The 18,561-nt window shown below is 42.6% G+C and overlaps 1 protein-coding gene across 3 annotated transcripts in view; it reads right to left on the bottom strand.

Annotated features, from left to right (window-relative positions):
• Nucleotides 1-18,561, bottom strand: part of CTTNBP2 (cortactin binding protein 2) — a 171,494-nt gene that overhangs the window by 105,994 nt on the left and 46,939 nt on the right. For all 3 annotated transcript variants that reach the window (XM_075014950.1, XM_075014941.1, XM_075014960.1), the window contains exon 3: nucleotides 8,288-8,512. In XM_075014950.1, coding sequence (XP_074871051.1) covers nucleotides 8,288-8,512 — 225 coding nt within the window. The remainder of the gene's footprint in view (nucleotides 1-8,287; nucleotides 8,513-18,561) is intronic.

Genomic DNA, 18,561 nt, shown 5'->3' on the forward strand with positions numbered 1-18,561 from the left:
GGAATAATAGGTGCTTATATAAGAATAAGCCCCAAATACTGGGACTATCCCTATAAAATAAGAACATCTGGTCGACCTAGTCACAGAGCATCAGACAACCACAACAGACTCCTTCAAATCCTTTTTTTTAAAAAAACTTAATTGTTCTTTGAATCCCACTAAGGCTATCACAGATCAAGAATTATACAAATCACCCAGTCATGATATTACAGAACTGCACATAATCATCGAACCGTATTTTGAGACACATGCATCATAGCACATCCATTTTTTATACTCTGCTTTGAGTGTAACCTGCTTTAGGGAGAAACCTCTGTCTTTGGTTTGGCTTACATATACCTGAATACTTGCTGTCACTAAAAAAAAAAAAAAAAAAAGTAATCACCATCTGCTCAAGCAAAGATACAGTATGTGCTTTGACTGTGATAGCACAATTATGAAATGAATACGTTTTATGATCTAAAGGTGAAAATCTGGCGCTATTTAACTCAATAGAACACACTCAATGATTTCAAAAGGAAAAACATTTTTTCCACCAGAGCTGTATGTGTAGATTTACTGAAGTGAATTAACTATTAAGAGTTCAATTACACATATGATTGACATTTTTAGAAGTCTTACATGAGAGTGTATCAGAGGCCAAGGACTTTATCCTGGGCTTCTGTATTCAATGCACATTCCCTCATATGTTCAAGTAGTTCCTAAACCATTGTTTCTTAATTTTTTTCTATAATCAGGAACCCCCTAAAACTCAGAATTCACTTAGTCAGAACCTGGTCAGGCATATCCCTCCCATTTACCCCATTATTCCAGCTAAAGCTGGCCAAAACTTGGGAAGTTCAGTTCAGGAGATGTTTCAGTATTTCCACATATGCTTTCATTCAAATTTGGAATGAAAGCAAAGATTCCAAGCTTCTTCTCCCCGGTCTCCTTTTGCGCGCGGGGGCGCAAACTAGAGATCCCAAAAAATCATTTTGGAATTACTGAAATTTATGAAATTGATTTTCTTGTCAGTTTCACTCAGCCACTACAAGGCAAGCCATCTTGCCAGAGTTGGGGGTCTGGCAGCTGCTAAGCTTCCTGCCTAAGCCAGGGCACTTAGGACTTCCAGGATCCTGTAACAGACCTGGGAACCTGGAACTCTTAGGGCTATCTCCAAAAGTCTGCTGCGCTGGGTCAAAACACATGGCAGGGTAACACAGCTTCCTGAATCAGATGAGGAACCTATTAACCCCAAGATACTGGGGAGATGAAAAGGGTGTTAGTCCCGGAACAGATTGAACAAAACATTTTGCTCTACCTAATCTGCATTTTCAGACTAAACTAACTTTTGTCATAATATTTCCAACCAGTTCGTGTTGTGACACCGGTTTACAATTTTTAGGTTAGGTATCCTTGTTCCAGGAAACTTAAAGGGGTGTCATCTTCATGTATAATGTAAAGAGTAATAAAATAGACAGCTACCTATACTGATATAGGAAAAGAATTTGATTTTCATAAGTGAATAACAATTATCTCATCACACAGGACCACATGAAAGCCCACTAAGAATTGCCATCTGCTATTTGGAATTTTAAGTTTCTGCCTCAAACCAATGAAGCAATAAATCTGGCAAAAAAAGTAGAAAAAGATTTTTGCAACAGCAAAAGTGTATTTCTTCCACTTCCTTTATTTTCAATAGTCTCTGCATGTTAGCTAAAGCTTTTTGAAAAACAAAATTGTTGTATGGCTTAGAGCACACATGGAAAATTTCCGCTCAATAAGATCTTATAGAATGGAAATGATTAGTAACCTGGGTTAAACATACTAGCACATATGCAATAAAGTTTAAAGACAAATACACAGCTGCAGTCTAGAATTACACTACTGCTGTCAATCCCAGTTAATTCATGTGATTAACTAAAAAAATTATTCATGATTAATCTATTAAACAATAAACTACTAATCTGAAATTTAGGCAAAATTTTAGATGTTCTATATTTTCAAATACATTGATTTCAATTTCAACAAAATGTAAAATGTACAGTGCTCATTTTATTACAAACATTTGCATTATAAAAATGATAAAAACAAATATTTTTCAATTCACCTCATATAACTACTGCAGTACAATGTTTTTATCAAGAAAGCACAACTCACAAATGTAGAATTTTGACTGTTACATAACTGCATTCAAAAACAATGTAAAGCTTTAGTGCTCACCAGTCCTTACACACAAACTTCTTGCTCACCCCATGACAAAGACAAATGAGATTTTTTACATTTATGAAAGATAATGCTGCCCACTTCTTATTTACAATGGCACCTAAAAGTGAAAACAGGTGTTCGTTTGCCATTATTTTAGCCAGCAGTGCAAAGTATTTACTTGTAAGGTGTGCTAGATGACCATGCCCACCCTCATGATTTAGCCACCATTCCAGAGGACATGATTCCATAATGATGATGCTTGTTTTTTTAAGTTAATTAAACTTCTGACTGAACTCCTTGGGGAAAAACTGATGTCTCCTGTTCTGACTTCCCTGCATTCTGCCATATATTTTATTTTGCTGTAACCTCAAATGACAACTCAGTACACCTTGTTTTACTTAAGAACACTTTCCATTGTAAATCTGACAAATGCAAAGATGATATCACTGTGAAATTTCTAAAGACAGCTACAGCACTGAAGCCTAGTTTTAAAACTCTGAAGCAACTTCATAAATCTGAGCAGGACAAGGCGTGGAGCATGGTTTCAGAAAAGGAAAAAGCAATATTCTGATGCAGAAACTATAAAACCCAAACCACCAAATGAGAAAAATCAGCATTCTGCTGGTGACCTCTGGCTCTCATAATGAGAACTGATGTCAGTCCATACTGCGTTGAATTGTTACCTAGCAGAACCCATCATCAGCATGAAAGCCTGTCCTGGAATAATGGGTGAAGAATGAAGAGACATACGAATCTTTAGTGCACCTGGCATAAAAATGTTTTCCAACATTAATGAAAAAACAAGAGAGAGATGTTAGCAGTGATGATCTGCGCAATAGAGGAATGGCCATATTGGTTCAGTCCAGTGGTCCATCTAACCCAGTATCCTGTCCTCCAACAGTGGCCACTGCATGTCAACCAAAGGGAGAGAACAAACAGGTGATCACTGTCTGGAGAGTTTGAAAGGGAGTACAATAAAATTACTATGCTTAGGAAACACTGCATGACTTGTCCCAACACTGCTCCTGTCTCCTCCACCTGCACCTACAGCCATACAGAATCTGACCAGGGATTCAGGTACAGAGATCCTGGTGTGGATTTTGGAGAGACTGTTGCCTGCATTTCCAACTCTCACAAAGCCAGGCAGAGGGAATGGGGTGGGGCAATGTGACAGGTACCTTGTCATCCTCCCTCAGGGTTCTAGTAGATTCTAGTGTGCCTCAGACACTTGCTCCCTATGGACCTTTTGCTTCCTAGAGTTGCCCCAAAAGCAAAGGGCTTCTACTTACACAGCCACTCTCATCACAGACAAGTGGGAGAAGAAGCAAAACCCCTCCAGCAGCTTCAGATGCTTCTGTCCTTCCATTCGGGCGGCTCTCCAGGGGAAGCGCCGGCCTTTTCACTACTCTGCGCTTCAGAACAGGGACCTTAAATGAGAGGCATCTGATGGGGCTTTATTCCTGTCCCAAACACAGCTGCCTTTCCCCTGGCCCACTGCTCCCCACCACTTCCCTCTAGCAGCTTTCCCCTGTACCTGGCTGCATCACCTTGCACTTCTGAACCTCCAGTCTCCAGCCTCTCTTCCTTGTGTCCCTCTGAGCTTCTTCCCCCTTTCTGCCTGGGGGAACCCTTTTATAGGGAGCCAGGAGGCCTTAACTGGCAACAGGTGCCTGATTAGCCTTTGTTGATGGCTGACTCCTAATGAGCCTAGCTGCTGGCCCAAAATGCAAGGCTGCACCCTCTGTGAGCTGAGTTGGGGAACAAAAAGATGTTTATCCAGCTCCCCAAATACTTGCCTGCCACCAGTCTCTTGTCATATGCAGCTTGTGGTCTGCCACAGCAGTTATCCAGAATGAATGGAATATGCTGGTGGAATCTCTCAAGAAGATGATGGAAGAGCTACATTAGAAAGTGGCTGGGATGAGGAGCATCTATGCCCACAAGTAACTCACTGAGATACTCATACGTAGATGTGAATGCCTGAGGAAGCTATTCAGATACAGAAGACTGCTGTAACGCCACAGAAGGATAATATATGGCTCTGTCGCTAGGAGGACGCTGGATACTGGTTACTTCTGGCTCCATCTTACTCCTGTCCCAGCACAGTGCTAAAGAATCATTATGCTGTCCTGGCAATGAGGAGAACCCATATACTGCCAAAGCTGGGAGGACTGTAGCCACCACTCACAGAAGAAAATGTAGGACAGTAGTTGTTTGGGACTCTTCTCTGAGGATGATGGAGACATCCGTCAGCCTGACATAGCATTCTCGGAAGTGTGCTGCCCCCCTGAGGCTCATATTTGTGATATTATGGAAGGACTGCTGATGCTCATCCAGCCCTCTGCCTACTACCCCATGCTGCTCATCCATGTGGGCACTACTGATACAGAGGTAGGAGTACATGGACAACGAAGGGCAGGTTTTCAATAGTCTGGCACATTGGGCACAACACCAGAATTTTGCAGACAAGACATTCCCTTCTGAGTTACTGTGATTCTGGCCAGCATGTAAGCCACATTCAAAGAAGGCTGCAAATGTATCTTTGCCACCCAACAGTCCTCAGCTACAAAGACTTCGATTGTTCCCTGGGAATTGTGGCCCAGACTGGAAATAAAAACCTAGAGAAACCTGCATAGGAACACAGCAGCTTTTCTTTGAATGCTTTGCCACAGCCTGAACCGATGCCACTACAGTCCGAAGAAGCTTTGCACAGTCTAAAGGTGCATCCTTAATAGGGAGCACCACCCCCCTAATGAAGGCCGCTGGAGAATATCTAGCAATATGTGCATATTCTCCTACAATAACTCCGTCTGGATGTCCCAGTAGCAGCTATGTACTGCAAAGGGTTCTGATAGGCAATGAAGTCCTCAGGCATTGAGAGGTAAGAAGGATCAGACAGCGCCGTACTGTCTGAGGATGACAAAGAAGCTGCTAACTGTACCAGGGATGAGTCCCACTGCTGACTTAGTGGACGTGGAGTAACTCCAATAGACACCAGGAGTTCTCATCTAGTGTCCGATCAACATCATCCCAGCCTCTGGAATGCCCAGTGATCTTGCTCTGGAACAGAAAGAGGAGTGCACCTTTCAAGATCAAAAAATATCCCACAGATTTCATGGAAGCCACAAGAGATGGAGACAGGGCATTATTGACCGGATTACAGGAAGGGTGTCGACCTCTGTATCAGTGCTATTCTGAAAATTGTTCCCTAGGCAAATCTGGCAACAGAGAGGAAGAGGAAAACCTCAACCTGAATATCAAGGAACCCTGTGTCTTTAAGGACAATGGTGGAACCAGACAAGTGTGCAAGCAGCCAATCTGATTCACCAGCCTCTCAAGAGTAGAGGGATATTGGTGCCAACAATGGAAGTGGTCAAGCCAGCTACAAAATATATTATAGTTCGCTCCTGTGCTGAGAACAGCGTCAGTGCTGATGTCCGCAGCAGGGCTGATGCAACCAACGGGGCTGAGAAGGAAGACAGGGACTGCTGCCAAAGCAATATCAATTCGAAGAAGTGCAGTGATTCCATGCATGGTGCCAGCCACAACTCAGCAGTCAGTGGTAGGTGGAAAGACCAGGCTATAATGTTGACAGACCTAGAGGTTTAGTGAGTGTCCCAGATGGTAGCTACAAGACAGTGGATGCTACAATTCTGGCAAAGCTCTGGACCAGAAGGAAGACTGAATTGGACAGGCAGATTAGATCCTCTGCCAATTGGCATGCTGCCAGTGCACAGACAGCCTATACCAACATCAGTGTCCTCTGTACCAAACTCAACAGACACTCCCAGACCAAAATCAAAGTCAAAAACACAGGGTCCTGGACATCCTGACATGGTATTGGGGAGCAGTTTAAAGAACTAATCCATCCCACATGCCAAGCAGTAGCACTATGCCACTTTATGCACTTCTTAGGGGACGAAGAAAAGCCTCCACAAGACCAGGAGTGATCCCAGTTTGTGTTAGACCTTTTTCTTGGCACACTTGGAGGGAGACACCAGCCTCAGATCAGGACTGGATCACTCACTGAAGCCGACAGCCTCTGATCCAATGCAGGCCTTCGTGCTAAAACAGGCACCATGGCCTGCTTGGGGAAGTGCTGTGCTCTGACTACTGGGCCAGACTACCTACATAGTGGTCCATAACTGATCCTACCTAAAACAAACACTAAAAGGACATGGTGTACAAAGAACACTCTCAGCAAGTGAGAAGGGACTATGAGGTGAGAAAACAGAGTGCTCTGACTTCTGCCTCAAGCAGTGAGCAGGAACTGTGGAGTGTGGGGGCAGAGCCACTTGATATGTCCAGAGGAGAGGCTAAATCCACAAGATGTGAGCACTGCCCCTATAATAATTACTAGGCAAAGTTCTATGTCTCTGATGCACTGGTCACATGCACACCTATGTGAAATACACTGTTGCATCGACATGAAGAACTGCACGTACTATGCAGGGTACAGGCATACTATAGATTTATACAGGCTACAGCTACACTCAGGGTCGATCTTCCAGGGTTTGATTTTACACGAGTAAAATTACATTCTCAGTGGTCAAAGTTAACCCCTGTGCTCTTTGCGAGAGGCAACGAATAAGGAAGGTTGAAGGGAGAAATGCTCCCATCAACCTTTCTCTGTGGAGACAGATATGTAAGTCGGCCACTCTAAGTCAATTTTAGCTATGTAACTGGCACAGCTAAAATTGCAAATAGGCGGTCGACTTCTATGTCTAGTGTAGACGTAGACATAGTGGTAAAGTCTATCAAAGAACATGGAGTCTACACTAAAACAGGGTTGGCTGCTTGCTTGCTTATACTTTGTGAAAACATTCTGGCAAAAGGGTGCTTTTCCCAATATAGCTGCTTATCAGTCCCCTGAGTAAAATAAGCGATATAAGGAAAAGGAAAGTATTTTATGCTGGTATAAATAAGTCCATACCAGGGTTTTTGCCAATATAAAAATGTGGCCAAAAAGACCCCCTAATCCCTTCCACAGCCTACCCAACAAAAATGTCTAGTATAGTTCTGGACTAATTTATTCCAAAGGATTTCACAGAGAAGAATACTGGGAAACAGAAATTGGAAGAAAATTTGTGATATTAATGGAAGATGCTCTAGAAAACTTTTGGACAAGCTTGGAATCTAATGCATCAAACTAACTCAGCAAAAGAAACTGTCACAAGCTATGAAATAGATAAGACATGCCCTTGATTTTTAGGGTAGCAGACAGAATTTATTATGAATGGTTTATCAGATTTTTTGTATTAAAGCAGAGCCATTGCAGCAGAAAATTCTAGTTAGAGAGTATGCCAATATTGCAGCAAAAGACCCCCACTTGGCCCAAGTCAGCTGGCTCAGGCTGCACAGCTACAAAACTGCAGTGTAGTCAGGCATGTTGGGACTAGAGCCTAGGCTTTGAGGCCCGGGGATGGAGGAGCATCCCAGAGCATGGGCTCTAGCCTGAGCCTAATATCTACACTGCAATCTTACAGTCACAGAGTCCAAGCCACATGATCTCAAGCAAGCTGACCCAGGCCAGCCACAATTGTATTGTTGGTGTTTTAACACAGTATGGACGCACCCAGAGTGCCGTATCAACAAAATAACTGAAAAAGAATCCTTTCCCATTTTTATACAGGATAGCATTCTTTTTGTTATCTTGCCTCCAAAACAGTTCTCTCTATATTCCTAATGTTTTAAAGAATTAGAAACGGGCTGTGTTTTTAAACCAGGAATTTCTTGACTAATACACGTACGTGCATGTGCGCGTCTGTGGGTATAAATAAAAACAGAACCGCTTAGGTGATAGTTATTCCGTTCTAATTTCACACATGCATAAAAGATAACTACACTTTACGCTGTTCAGTTAAAGCAGAAATTATGTAAAAGCAACTATTTTAGGCTATAACAGGGTTGTATAAAAAGAAATTGTGTGTTTAAATGTAGTACTTTCTTTCATGTAGAAGTTAAATCTCATTTCATTCATAGGCAATCCTTAATTCACAGAACAACCATCTACCCATAAAATATCAGCAGCAACTAGTATCTTTGTGTTTCTTCAATACTAATATGGATAATAATCTTAAAAATTTAGTAGCTAATATACCTTCTTTTGTCTGTTTTCAGCAGCAGCCAACTGAGCCGACATTCTCTCTTGCATTTTTCTGCAATGAGACATGACAGCTTCTAAAATGGAGAGGGGATTGGTACACATGGACTTCTTTTCCTTGACACCAGCACCTGCTTCATAGTCTCTCTGCAGAGCCAGAAATGGGTCACTAAGATTAAACCTCCCATACCGTTCCTGGATAAAAACCTCTTTCCGGCGTGCCTAAAATAAACAGACAAACAATAATTAATGGATTTTTCAGCATACATCCATACATACAATAGTCGTAAATCTAAAGAAGAAAAACAATAAATATTCACAGTCATAAAAATATTTTGCATGAGCAAATTTGTTCATAATTTATACCTAAATAGAAGTGGTCAAACATATTACACAGACATTTTATTTTATTTTACCAAAGCAGTGCATAACATAAGCAAGCAAAATCTTCTCAATTTGACTACAGAAGTTTTAATTCTCTGAAACAGTTTCAGGAATATCATAGAAGGAAGAATCTTTAAAGTTGCTGATATGTACACAAGAAAACAAAGGAAAAATAGAAACTTTATTTTGAGAGTGCAGAATGATTCTTTAAATCTCAGTTTACTAAAAAAGAATGGCACAGAGTTTGTCTACAGAGCAAAGAAAATCCTGCAACTGGTGTATGTCAAGTCCACGCTGGCTTGTGAGGCTTAGTCTGCAAGTCTGTTTCATTGCTGTGTAGACTTCCACGCCTATGATGAAGGGTACAAGAGCTCTGGTTGCAGCCCGAGACCCTCAGCTTGAGCCACAGGAGGCTGAATCAGTTGGCACGGTTCAGCTAGGGGTTTTCCTTTGCTGTGTAGATATATCCTAAAAAGCTATGAAAAGGGCTCTTTCAGGCAACTAACATAGCATCAAAATGTTTATTTTTTAAAAAAACAACAGGCTGGACAGATTGTCACTTAAGAGGACATATAATATGACCAGTTACGCCAAAAATCAGAAAAAATGAAGAGTATCTATACACAATATTTAAATTTCTCAAATTCCAGCTTCACAAAATTTGGTATGGACAGAAGTGTCACATGATTAACAACTCATTCAATTTTATTATTTAAATATGTGATCATATTCATAAAATGTAGTATGGTATTTTATTGACTGAATAGAAAAATGCACAAAGCTGCATAACAAAATTTATACTCCCTTTGCCTCAGACTGGTTAGAACAAAGTGCAATTTTTTGTTCATTAGCCCAAGCAGTTAAGCACACAAGAATACAAATCAACAATTTAAGCCAATTTCAGGGAAGGTGTTCTTGGTATATTCGTACATTATGCAAATAGGACGACAGGTCAATATCTGTTTGGAATTCTCTGCTCTAAAAATATTATTTTGAAAAATTCCCAGTCTCGACTCCTAGTGGGAGATAAGCAGTGACAGTACAGGTTGTTTGTTAAGCATGTGTGGTGTTATGTAAGTGTTGCTGGAGGTTTATTTAAAAAAAGAAAAAAACAACAGGAGTAGCACTAATGGTGAGAGAAGCTAAGCAACCTGTCCAAGTGGGGTTTATCTGCCTCCCAGGACACCCAACTGCTGTTTCTTGAACAGTCCACTTATGCTGAGATTTTGCTCAAAGGGGACAAAATGTAATGCAGTCACCTACAAACAGTTACTGAAAATCCATGCCTCTAAAGCACAATCAATAAATTAGAATTTAGACACCATCAATATGGAAGACAATGCCCTGCAAACTACAAGGGGAGCAAGATGAATAAGCAAATAATCCAGCAATATGGTATTTTTAAATATGCAGCATTTCAGCTAAAAAAAACCCCGACACCTTCTCTAGAAAGACGCAAGAACTTCAGAAAAAGGCATCCAAAATGTACAACAAGAGGTATTTTTGGTGTGGCATCTTAAAGACTACCAAATTTATCAGGGCATAACCTATTGTTGGCTGCAGCTCACTTTGTCAGATGCATGAAGTGGAAGTGTCAGTCTGGCAAGGGTTTATACACACATACAGCAATGGAAGCGTTACATCAGTACAAATGAGGCTAATTCGATCAGGGCCAATGTGGTCCACTTCCAAAAGTTGGTAAGGTGTGAATACCTTCATGCATCTGATGAAGGAAGCTCCAAACAATGAAAGATGACCTAAAAAAATTAACTTCTAAGGTGCCATAGGATTCCTAATTGTTTTTGCTGAGGCAGACTAAACACAGGTACCTCTCTGAAATGTGTCAAAATGTACAATATCTCCCACCACACATCAGGCCTAATAACTCAATGGCCTGTAGACAGATTCTAAAGCCTGCCCCCACCCCCATAAAATTACTTGAAAATTTACCCTACTAAAAGAAAAAAAACTTCAGGGGATAATAAAATTTGCACTCCTGCCATGGAAGAATAAAGAAAAAAATTGAGGGATAAAGCAAAAGAACTTCCTAGAGACTGAACCCAAGTAATAGTGTTCAGTGAATGTCTGGATTATGGTATATTCCTATATCTGCAAGTGAATAATTCTGAGCCAAGCTGTAGTGGCTGACTTGCCTTGTACTGAATGAGACCCAATATGGCCACTCCAATTTCAAGCTAGCTAAAATCACAGCTGAATAAAATGCAGTAAAAGCAGCCATTTATACACATAGATCTCAAACAAAATCAGATGCTTGGATGGGCTGCTTAAAAGGCAATAACCAATTCTAAAAACATTTACCAGAAACTTTCCCCCACTGAATTTGTGAAATGATAAATCACAGGACTGGAAATGTGATTATGTAAAAGATGGCATGAAAAAAGGCAAAGTTAAGAGTCCATCTCTATCTGTAGGAGAGATCTGGAGAGACTTTCTAGCCCCTCTTATCCTGAAAAAGCTGGTACACACAGGAAGAGGCATTAAAAGCACAATCCCACTATGAGTTTCTCCCTGCTAGCAGTGAAGTGAATTTACATGAAAGCAAACTTCACACTGGTCTGTATAACATGGCTCTGAAAAAGTTTTCACTATTTTACTCAAGATCCAAAGAAGATCTCAAACACAAGGGAAATAATGGCTGGAGACTGAAAAGCATCTGGGGTGAGAAGTTGTGAATATGTTAGTCTGAGTGTAGCCTGTGCAAATCCAAAATATTTATCAAACAGACCTAGAAGAGATTACAGTAAACTTTGATTTATACATAGATAGACAAAGGGAGCTCAGGTTTATACCATATTACAGACCTTTTCTGTTTGACACCATTTCCCTCCAGTGGGGACCTATGATAACTCATGAAAATCAAACCACCTGCTAAGAGATACCAAGTCTGCAGAGCCCTATTCTTCAGAAGCAGCATTATCAGGAAGAGAAGTATCAGAGGTAGATGTGTTAGTCTGTATCTTTGAGAACAACAAAAAGTCCTGTGGCACCTTACAGACTATCAGATACTTTGGAGCATAAGTTTTGTGGGCAAAGACCTGCTTCACCAGCTGCATGGGGGGTGGGGGGTTCCAAAGGGGTATTTAAAAGAGTGGGGTCCCAGTAAAAGGGAGGGCCAGACCTTGTCAGGAAGAGGTTCCTTGATTGTAATGGAGAAAGATATGATGGTTTTGAGTCATTAGCTTTTTGGACTAGTGAAAAAATAAGAACTCTTGGCCAATTAATAAGATCCCATTCCAATATGGGTCCTGTTTGAATACTTACACAATAAACCCTCAAGTTACATGGGTGTTGCGTTTCTGCAAGCCCTGCATAACTCAAAATTTCATGCAAGTTGAGGGAAGATGGAAACCAGGCTGCAGCCTGGTTCCCAGCTCCCCTGGACTTGCGGGAGCCAGGAAATTGACCAGCCCAGCAGGACTGGTCTGTTTCCTAACTCCCAGAGTGGCAGAGAGCCAGGACCTAGGGGGCAGCCTGGTTCCCCTCTTCCTGCCACCTGCGGGACCCAGGAAACTGACCATCCGGTCAATTTCCAGGGTTCCACAAGTGGCGGGAAGCTTGGAATTAGGCCGCAGCCTGGCTTCTGGCTCCCCTCCACTTGCAGAGAGTGGAAATTGAGCAGGGCAGCAGCCTTCTTCAGTTTCTTGGCTCCAGACACTGCCACTGGTTCACAGCTCCCCTCTGCTCCTTGGAGCCAGGAAACTAACCAGGGCTGCTGCCCTGCTCAGTTTCCCAGCTCTGCAAGTGGAGGGGAGCCTGGAGCCAGGCTGCTGCCTGGTTCCCAGCTCCCTGCCACTCTGGAGACCAGGAAACCACTCCTGTCAGGATAGCAGCCTGACTCGTGGCTGCCCCCTCCTGCCCCCAACAAGGAACCACTCCTGTCAGGGGCATCAAGAGTCAGGCTGCTGCCCCTGACAGGAGCGGTTTCCCTGCCACCATCAGGGACGTTAGCCTGACTCTTGATTGCCGCTCCCGTCAGGGTGGCAGTTGCGTTAACCCAAGACACACACAGCTTGATTGCATGCATCTCGAGGGTTTACTGTATTTTTAATCTCTTGAGATTTGCCCTTGCTACCAGACGTACTGGTAGACAGAGATATCTGAGCTTCTCCACAGAGGACAGAGAAGTTATGCCTTGAAAATATGATCTCCTGTGGGATACCAGGCAAAGACTGGAAACAGCTTTAGTCTGCAAGAAAACATGCTTTTCCTTTGTTTAGGCACATTGCAAGTAAGAACCTGTTAGCTTGCTTATTTGTTTGAAGTAGGATTACACTTCACGACATGTAGGGTCTCTAAGCTATTCAATACCAATGAAGAGGTGTAGGACCTGTTTGGAAAAAACACGTTGTTTTCCTTTTCATCATTCTTATAAAGGAGCATTTTGGACCACTGCACCAACATAGCATCAGATCTGCTGTTACTAAGCAGAAACAATCACTCTTTAGGCTAGCTGCTTCACTCATTGAATCATCAGTTTCAACTGTTCCACTGATGTATCTGGGGTCCAATAAAAAGATCATTGGCACAGAGGTTGCCTGGGGCACCAGTATCAAGGTTAAATGCTTCATAGACAAATAGGTCTTGACCAGAGTTCAAGGTGAGAGCTCTATTAGTGCTCCTACGAGAAGTTTCGGATACATTAGCAGATGGTAAGAGCTGGGTGCAGGGACTCCAGCAGACCTCTCTGTCAGCAACATCTAGTATGTCACTTGTCAGATATTTCACACAGAGGCTCCCAACAGATCTATGAGATGACATGTTATGACCACTAGGCCATAAAGACCTGGAAATATTTAAGTAATTCAAAGCAAGTAATATAAAACGAAGATACCAATAATTACAATGAAACTCCAAGGCAAAATGCTGACTCTGGCACAAGAGTGTCAAAAGCACTGAGGGACAAGTATCAAAATACCACAGCAAATGCATGAAAAGACTGGTGAATGGAATTCTAAAAAAGCAGAGAGTGTTTCACCTTTCCCAGGATAGTATGCTAAGACCAAAGAGTGGCCTGTATAGGTGGCATCTGTAGAGAAATATTTTTAAATGAACTTTTCAGGATTTTTTTTAAATATGCAGATTTGGTGGGTTTCTGGAAATAATTTGCCAGATTCTGTTGAAAAAGCAGAGATTATCCAAGAAACTTCCAAGAAATTATCTATTTCCCTGTATTTAGACAAAGTTAAATATGTTAGAGAGAAAATGCATTAAATACCATTTATCACTTACAGACTGTAGTGAGCGAGACGGAACTGTTCCATTTTTCAGGACAATATTTAAAAGGTAATAATTGGTTTTTTTTCTTATCAACATGAATGACAACTTATACCAGTATACTTCACCTTAAATATTATTCACACAAATCACTAATGAGCTCTTTTACTACAGAACAGTTTTCTTTTTCATTACAAGGAAAGTTTATGCTGGCTTTTAAACAAGTCCAGCTTTGTGACTCAAACACCTGGTGTTTCTAAATCCTGCAACCTTAATCACTTCTGGAGCATGCTACCTCCTACACACTTTCCAATATGTTGTACAGACAGCACATTATTTATAACTACATTTAGTTATATTTAGCTTTACACAGTTGAAAATTTTAGCAGTTTAAGTAGTACTTAGCATTTGACTAATGTAATAAAACTTTTTCATGTAAAGCAGACCACAGAATTTGTACTTCTCCACTGAAATTATCAGACTTGCATGAAGACTCTCCACTGCCCATAACTATTATAATTTATCTAATAAATAATCGAGTTGCCAAGAGCTTCCTTCAAAATAAGGCACCAAATTCTAAAAAACAGGAGTTAGATGAAAGATTTGCACTGAAGGTAACTATGGGTTTTTACTAAATGCTAAATGCTCACTAGTCATGGTGTATTTGCTTGAGATTATCAGTTTCCAATAAAACATTCCTCAGCTCTAACACACAAATTAAGCCAAAATGATGGGTTTCTGGACTACCTGAATAAAATATGTTCAATATTCACTAGTACTTTCACAATCTACAAAAAAACATTATGAGATGCATAAAAACATCTGTAAATGAACTATATATTGGCTCTGCTTCTCATGACCACAGGAGAACAAATCATGAACGCTTCACTGTCTCTTGAGCACTCTCTGTACTGTGAGCCTCAAGTCACAAAATCCAGTGTGGCCTGTCATTTTTACGCCGTTCATCTTTTGCAGTATGTACAGTTCTAACTTCACCTACTCATTTCCTTACATTATTTAATGATTGCACAAATACAAAATTATCAATTTCAGATACAATTTTAAAATGTTTGCAAGTATCAAATTTTGTTTTGCAATTATCACTCTGCAATTAAACTAAGGTACAATTCATTCTATAATTTACAACCTGAAATTATAAAACTGATCTTTCACTATGGGAAGTATGTTGATAACTACCACCCTAAAAAACGTAGCTTTTTTTAAAAATTTGCAGCAGCAGGATGGCTAAAATATTGATTTCCACAGGATATGCATGGACAGAAGTCAGCAAAAGGTCACTGCTGCATTCCTTTGCATAAAGCTGTCCATCAAGCTCTCCTGCCCCCATTTCTCTCCCAAACTGCTGCCATTTACTTTGGTGGTTTCCTACTTTTTTTCTCCGTGGCTTCTATTCTCTTACTCCTACACTTGCTGTGCTGGGTAAGGTGACCATCCGTCCCCTATTTGGGACAACAAAAGGTGTCCCGACTTACTTTTTAAAAAGGTCTCATTGTCCCTTATTTGGGCCACCCCCCACCCCACCTTTTCCACCAGCAGCTGCTGCTTCCGCAGGGCCCAGGGAGTGCTGGGGGCTGCAGCTTCCCCAGGGGCACTGGGCTAATTGCCTGCAGCTGCTGCTTCCCGGGGCTACTGGGGATCGCAGGTGGCTGCCACTTCTGCCAGACTCGGGGGAAGGACCCGCAGCTGTGGCTTCCCGGGGCTCCTGGGTGAGGGCCAGTGACTCCTGCCTCCTTCTTGGCTCCCCAGGGCTTGGAGGAGCCACCCCTCCCCCCATATTTCCCTGTCCCATATTAGGAACAGGGAGATATGGTCACCCTAACGCTGAGGGAGAGGAGGCTAAAGGATTGCATTGTATTTACAAGAAGACAGCTAATCTACCTAGGCATCCAGCAGACAGAGCTGTGTTGCACAAGTATTCAATTTTGGCTGGTGTTGGATTACAAATCACTTAAAAGGCAGGATAACAAAGTAGTAACAGAGAGGTAGCCGTGTTAGTCTGTACTCCAACAAACCAAAGCAGCAGAAATGTAGCACTTTAAAGACTACCAAAATGATTTATTTGGTGATGAGCTGATTTAATTGATCCGAAGAAGTGGGTCTGTCCCACAAAAGCTCATCACTGATTAAATCATTTTGTTAGTCTTTAAAGGATAATAAAATGTTATCCTTCTCCAATTAGTAAAGGGCAGAAGAAATATACTTAGCCTGTCCTGACTGAGGGCATCTAAGTGCAGTGAGAAGGTGGGGGCTGGTGTTTTGCTTGATGGTCTGCTGAGTCACAAGTACTATTTGACCTCCCCCCTCCACTATTAAAGATAGAGCTGTTAAACCTCATATAAAGTCTTTTTGTTCAGTGACCACTAAAGCTGAAAATATCAATAATCAGGCCTAAGTACTTACACCTGCTGTGGGACACCGTTTCTGTGGAAGAGACAGATTCACTTACTCTAGCAGTGAGGTTCCCACACTGGGAATTCAGATGAAAAAACTGAAATCTTGGTGGAACCTCAAGAGGTCAACTCACAGATGTCAGACTGGAAGGGAACAGCAAAAAGTGACAGTGCAGGGCCATTGGCAATAGAACAGCAGCAGCTAGAGAAATGAAAAAGGTGCCTTTTTTGTCCCCTCCGCCACCCAGGACATGAACTTGTGTCATAACAGCTCTGAAATCCAAGTCGCCACTAACCAAGGACAACAATGACAAATGGAGTGCAGTGGAGGGAAAAGTAAGGGATATATTAAAGGAACATTTGTTTGTTGGACTACATTTTAGTGACTTTGCTCCAAAACTAAATTTTATGTTTCCTAGTAGAACACATTTTAATAATATTGGTATCTGTCAAGGTTGTTAACTCACATCATTGATATTTTGAGAGGTCATTATCTTGGGGAGTTCTTCCTGTACTGAACATTTTTATTATTATTTAGTATTATTATAATTAATTTTACATAAGAATGGCCATAATTGGTCAGACCAATTGCTCGTATAGTCCAGCATCATATCTTCTGACGATGGCCAATGCCAGGTGCTACGAACAGAACAGGCGATCAAGTGATTCATCACCAGTCATCCAGACCTAGCTTCTAGTAAGACTAGGGACACTCTAAGCATAGTGTTTCTATCAATACCCATCTGGCCAATAGCTATCTATGGCCCTATCTTCCATGAATTTATCTAGGTTTTTTCCAAACCTGTTATAAGGTTGGTCGTCACAATATTCCCTAGCAAAGAGCTCCAAGGGTTGAATTTATATTATATGAAGAAGTATTTGTTTGTTTTGGTTTTTTAAACTCGTTGTCCATTAATTTCATTGGGTGACTGTTAGTTCTTGGCTGTGTCTACACTAGAAATTAACTTCAAAGTTGCTTACTTCGAAGTAGAGCATCCACACACAAAATGCACCATCCCTTACTTCGAAGTAGGCTTTCCCCTACTTCTAAGTTAAATCTCTACAAACAAATACTCCCTACTTCGAAGTAAGGGGACAGGAAATGATGCAGGCATGGGGTCACATGGCCAACAAGTCCTTCTGTACTCACAGACAGCCAACCCCTTAAAAGGCCCCTCCCAGCACCCACAGCCAACATGTGCTCAAGGCTGATGACAGCAGCAGCATGTACACAGGGGAACAGCTGGAGACCATGCCAACTCCCTCCCTCGACAAAGACGATGCCCTCATGATCCTGATCAGCCTGCTGGCCATGCTGCTCGCCATGCAGCACCAGCAGCGCAGGCAGCTCGCTCACTTGGGACCCAACCTTGAGGCCCTTGTCACCCTCATGCTGCCTGTCCCTCATTCCGCCAGAGCCAGTGGGTATATGCCACCAGCACCAAAAGGTGGGACCGGCTGGTGCTGAAGACTGGGATGATGAGCAGTGGCTGAGGAATTTCAGGATGACCTGGCAGACATTCGAGGACCTCTGCCACCGGCTCGCCCCAGTCCTCCAGCAGTGGGACACCCGTATGCATTCAGTGCTCCCACTGCAGAAGACGGTGGCCATCACACTATAGTGGCTGGCCACCCCGACAGCAAGATTCGTCAGCCACCAATTTGGCATAGGCAAGACCACCGTCAGAGCACCAGCCCCCACCACAGACCCACCCTGGGGAGGGGGCGACCAGGCAAGGGGCTCCCGGTGGGGGGCGTGGGGCCCCCAGTTCGGTGGGCATGGATGTCTCTCCTCCCCCTACAGGTCGTCCAAACCATCAACACAGTGCTCCTGAGATGTGTCATGACCCTGGGGGACCTGGACACCGCCCTTGCTGGGTTCGCGGACTCGGGCTTCCCCAGCTGCTTTGGAGCCCTGGACGGAACACATGCTGAGATCTGGGCTCTGGACCACAGAGCGGTCACCTACATAAACAGGAAGAAGTACTACTCAGTGGAACTCCAGGCCCTGGCAGAGATGAGGGGCCATTTCCTGGACATGTGTGTGGGGTGGCCAGGCAGGGCCCACAACGCCCGGGTGTTCTGGAATTCATGGCTGGGACGCTGGATGCAGGAGGGCACATATGTCCACCCATGGAAGCTCCTGCTCAGGGACATCACGATGCCCACCTGCATCGTGGCCGATGCCACATACCTGCTACACCTGTGGCTTACGCAGCCCTATACCGGACACACCACACC

The sequence above is a fragment of the Carettochelys insculpta genome, chromosome 1 (assembly GCF_033958435.1).
Source record: "Carettochelys insculpta isolate YL-2023 chromosome 1, ASM3395843v1, whole genome shotgun sequence".
In the NCBI taxonomy this organism is placed as follows: Eukaryota; Metazoa; Chordata; order Testudines; family Carettochelyidae; genus Carettochelys; species Carettochelys insculpta.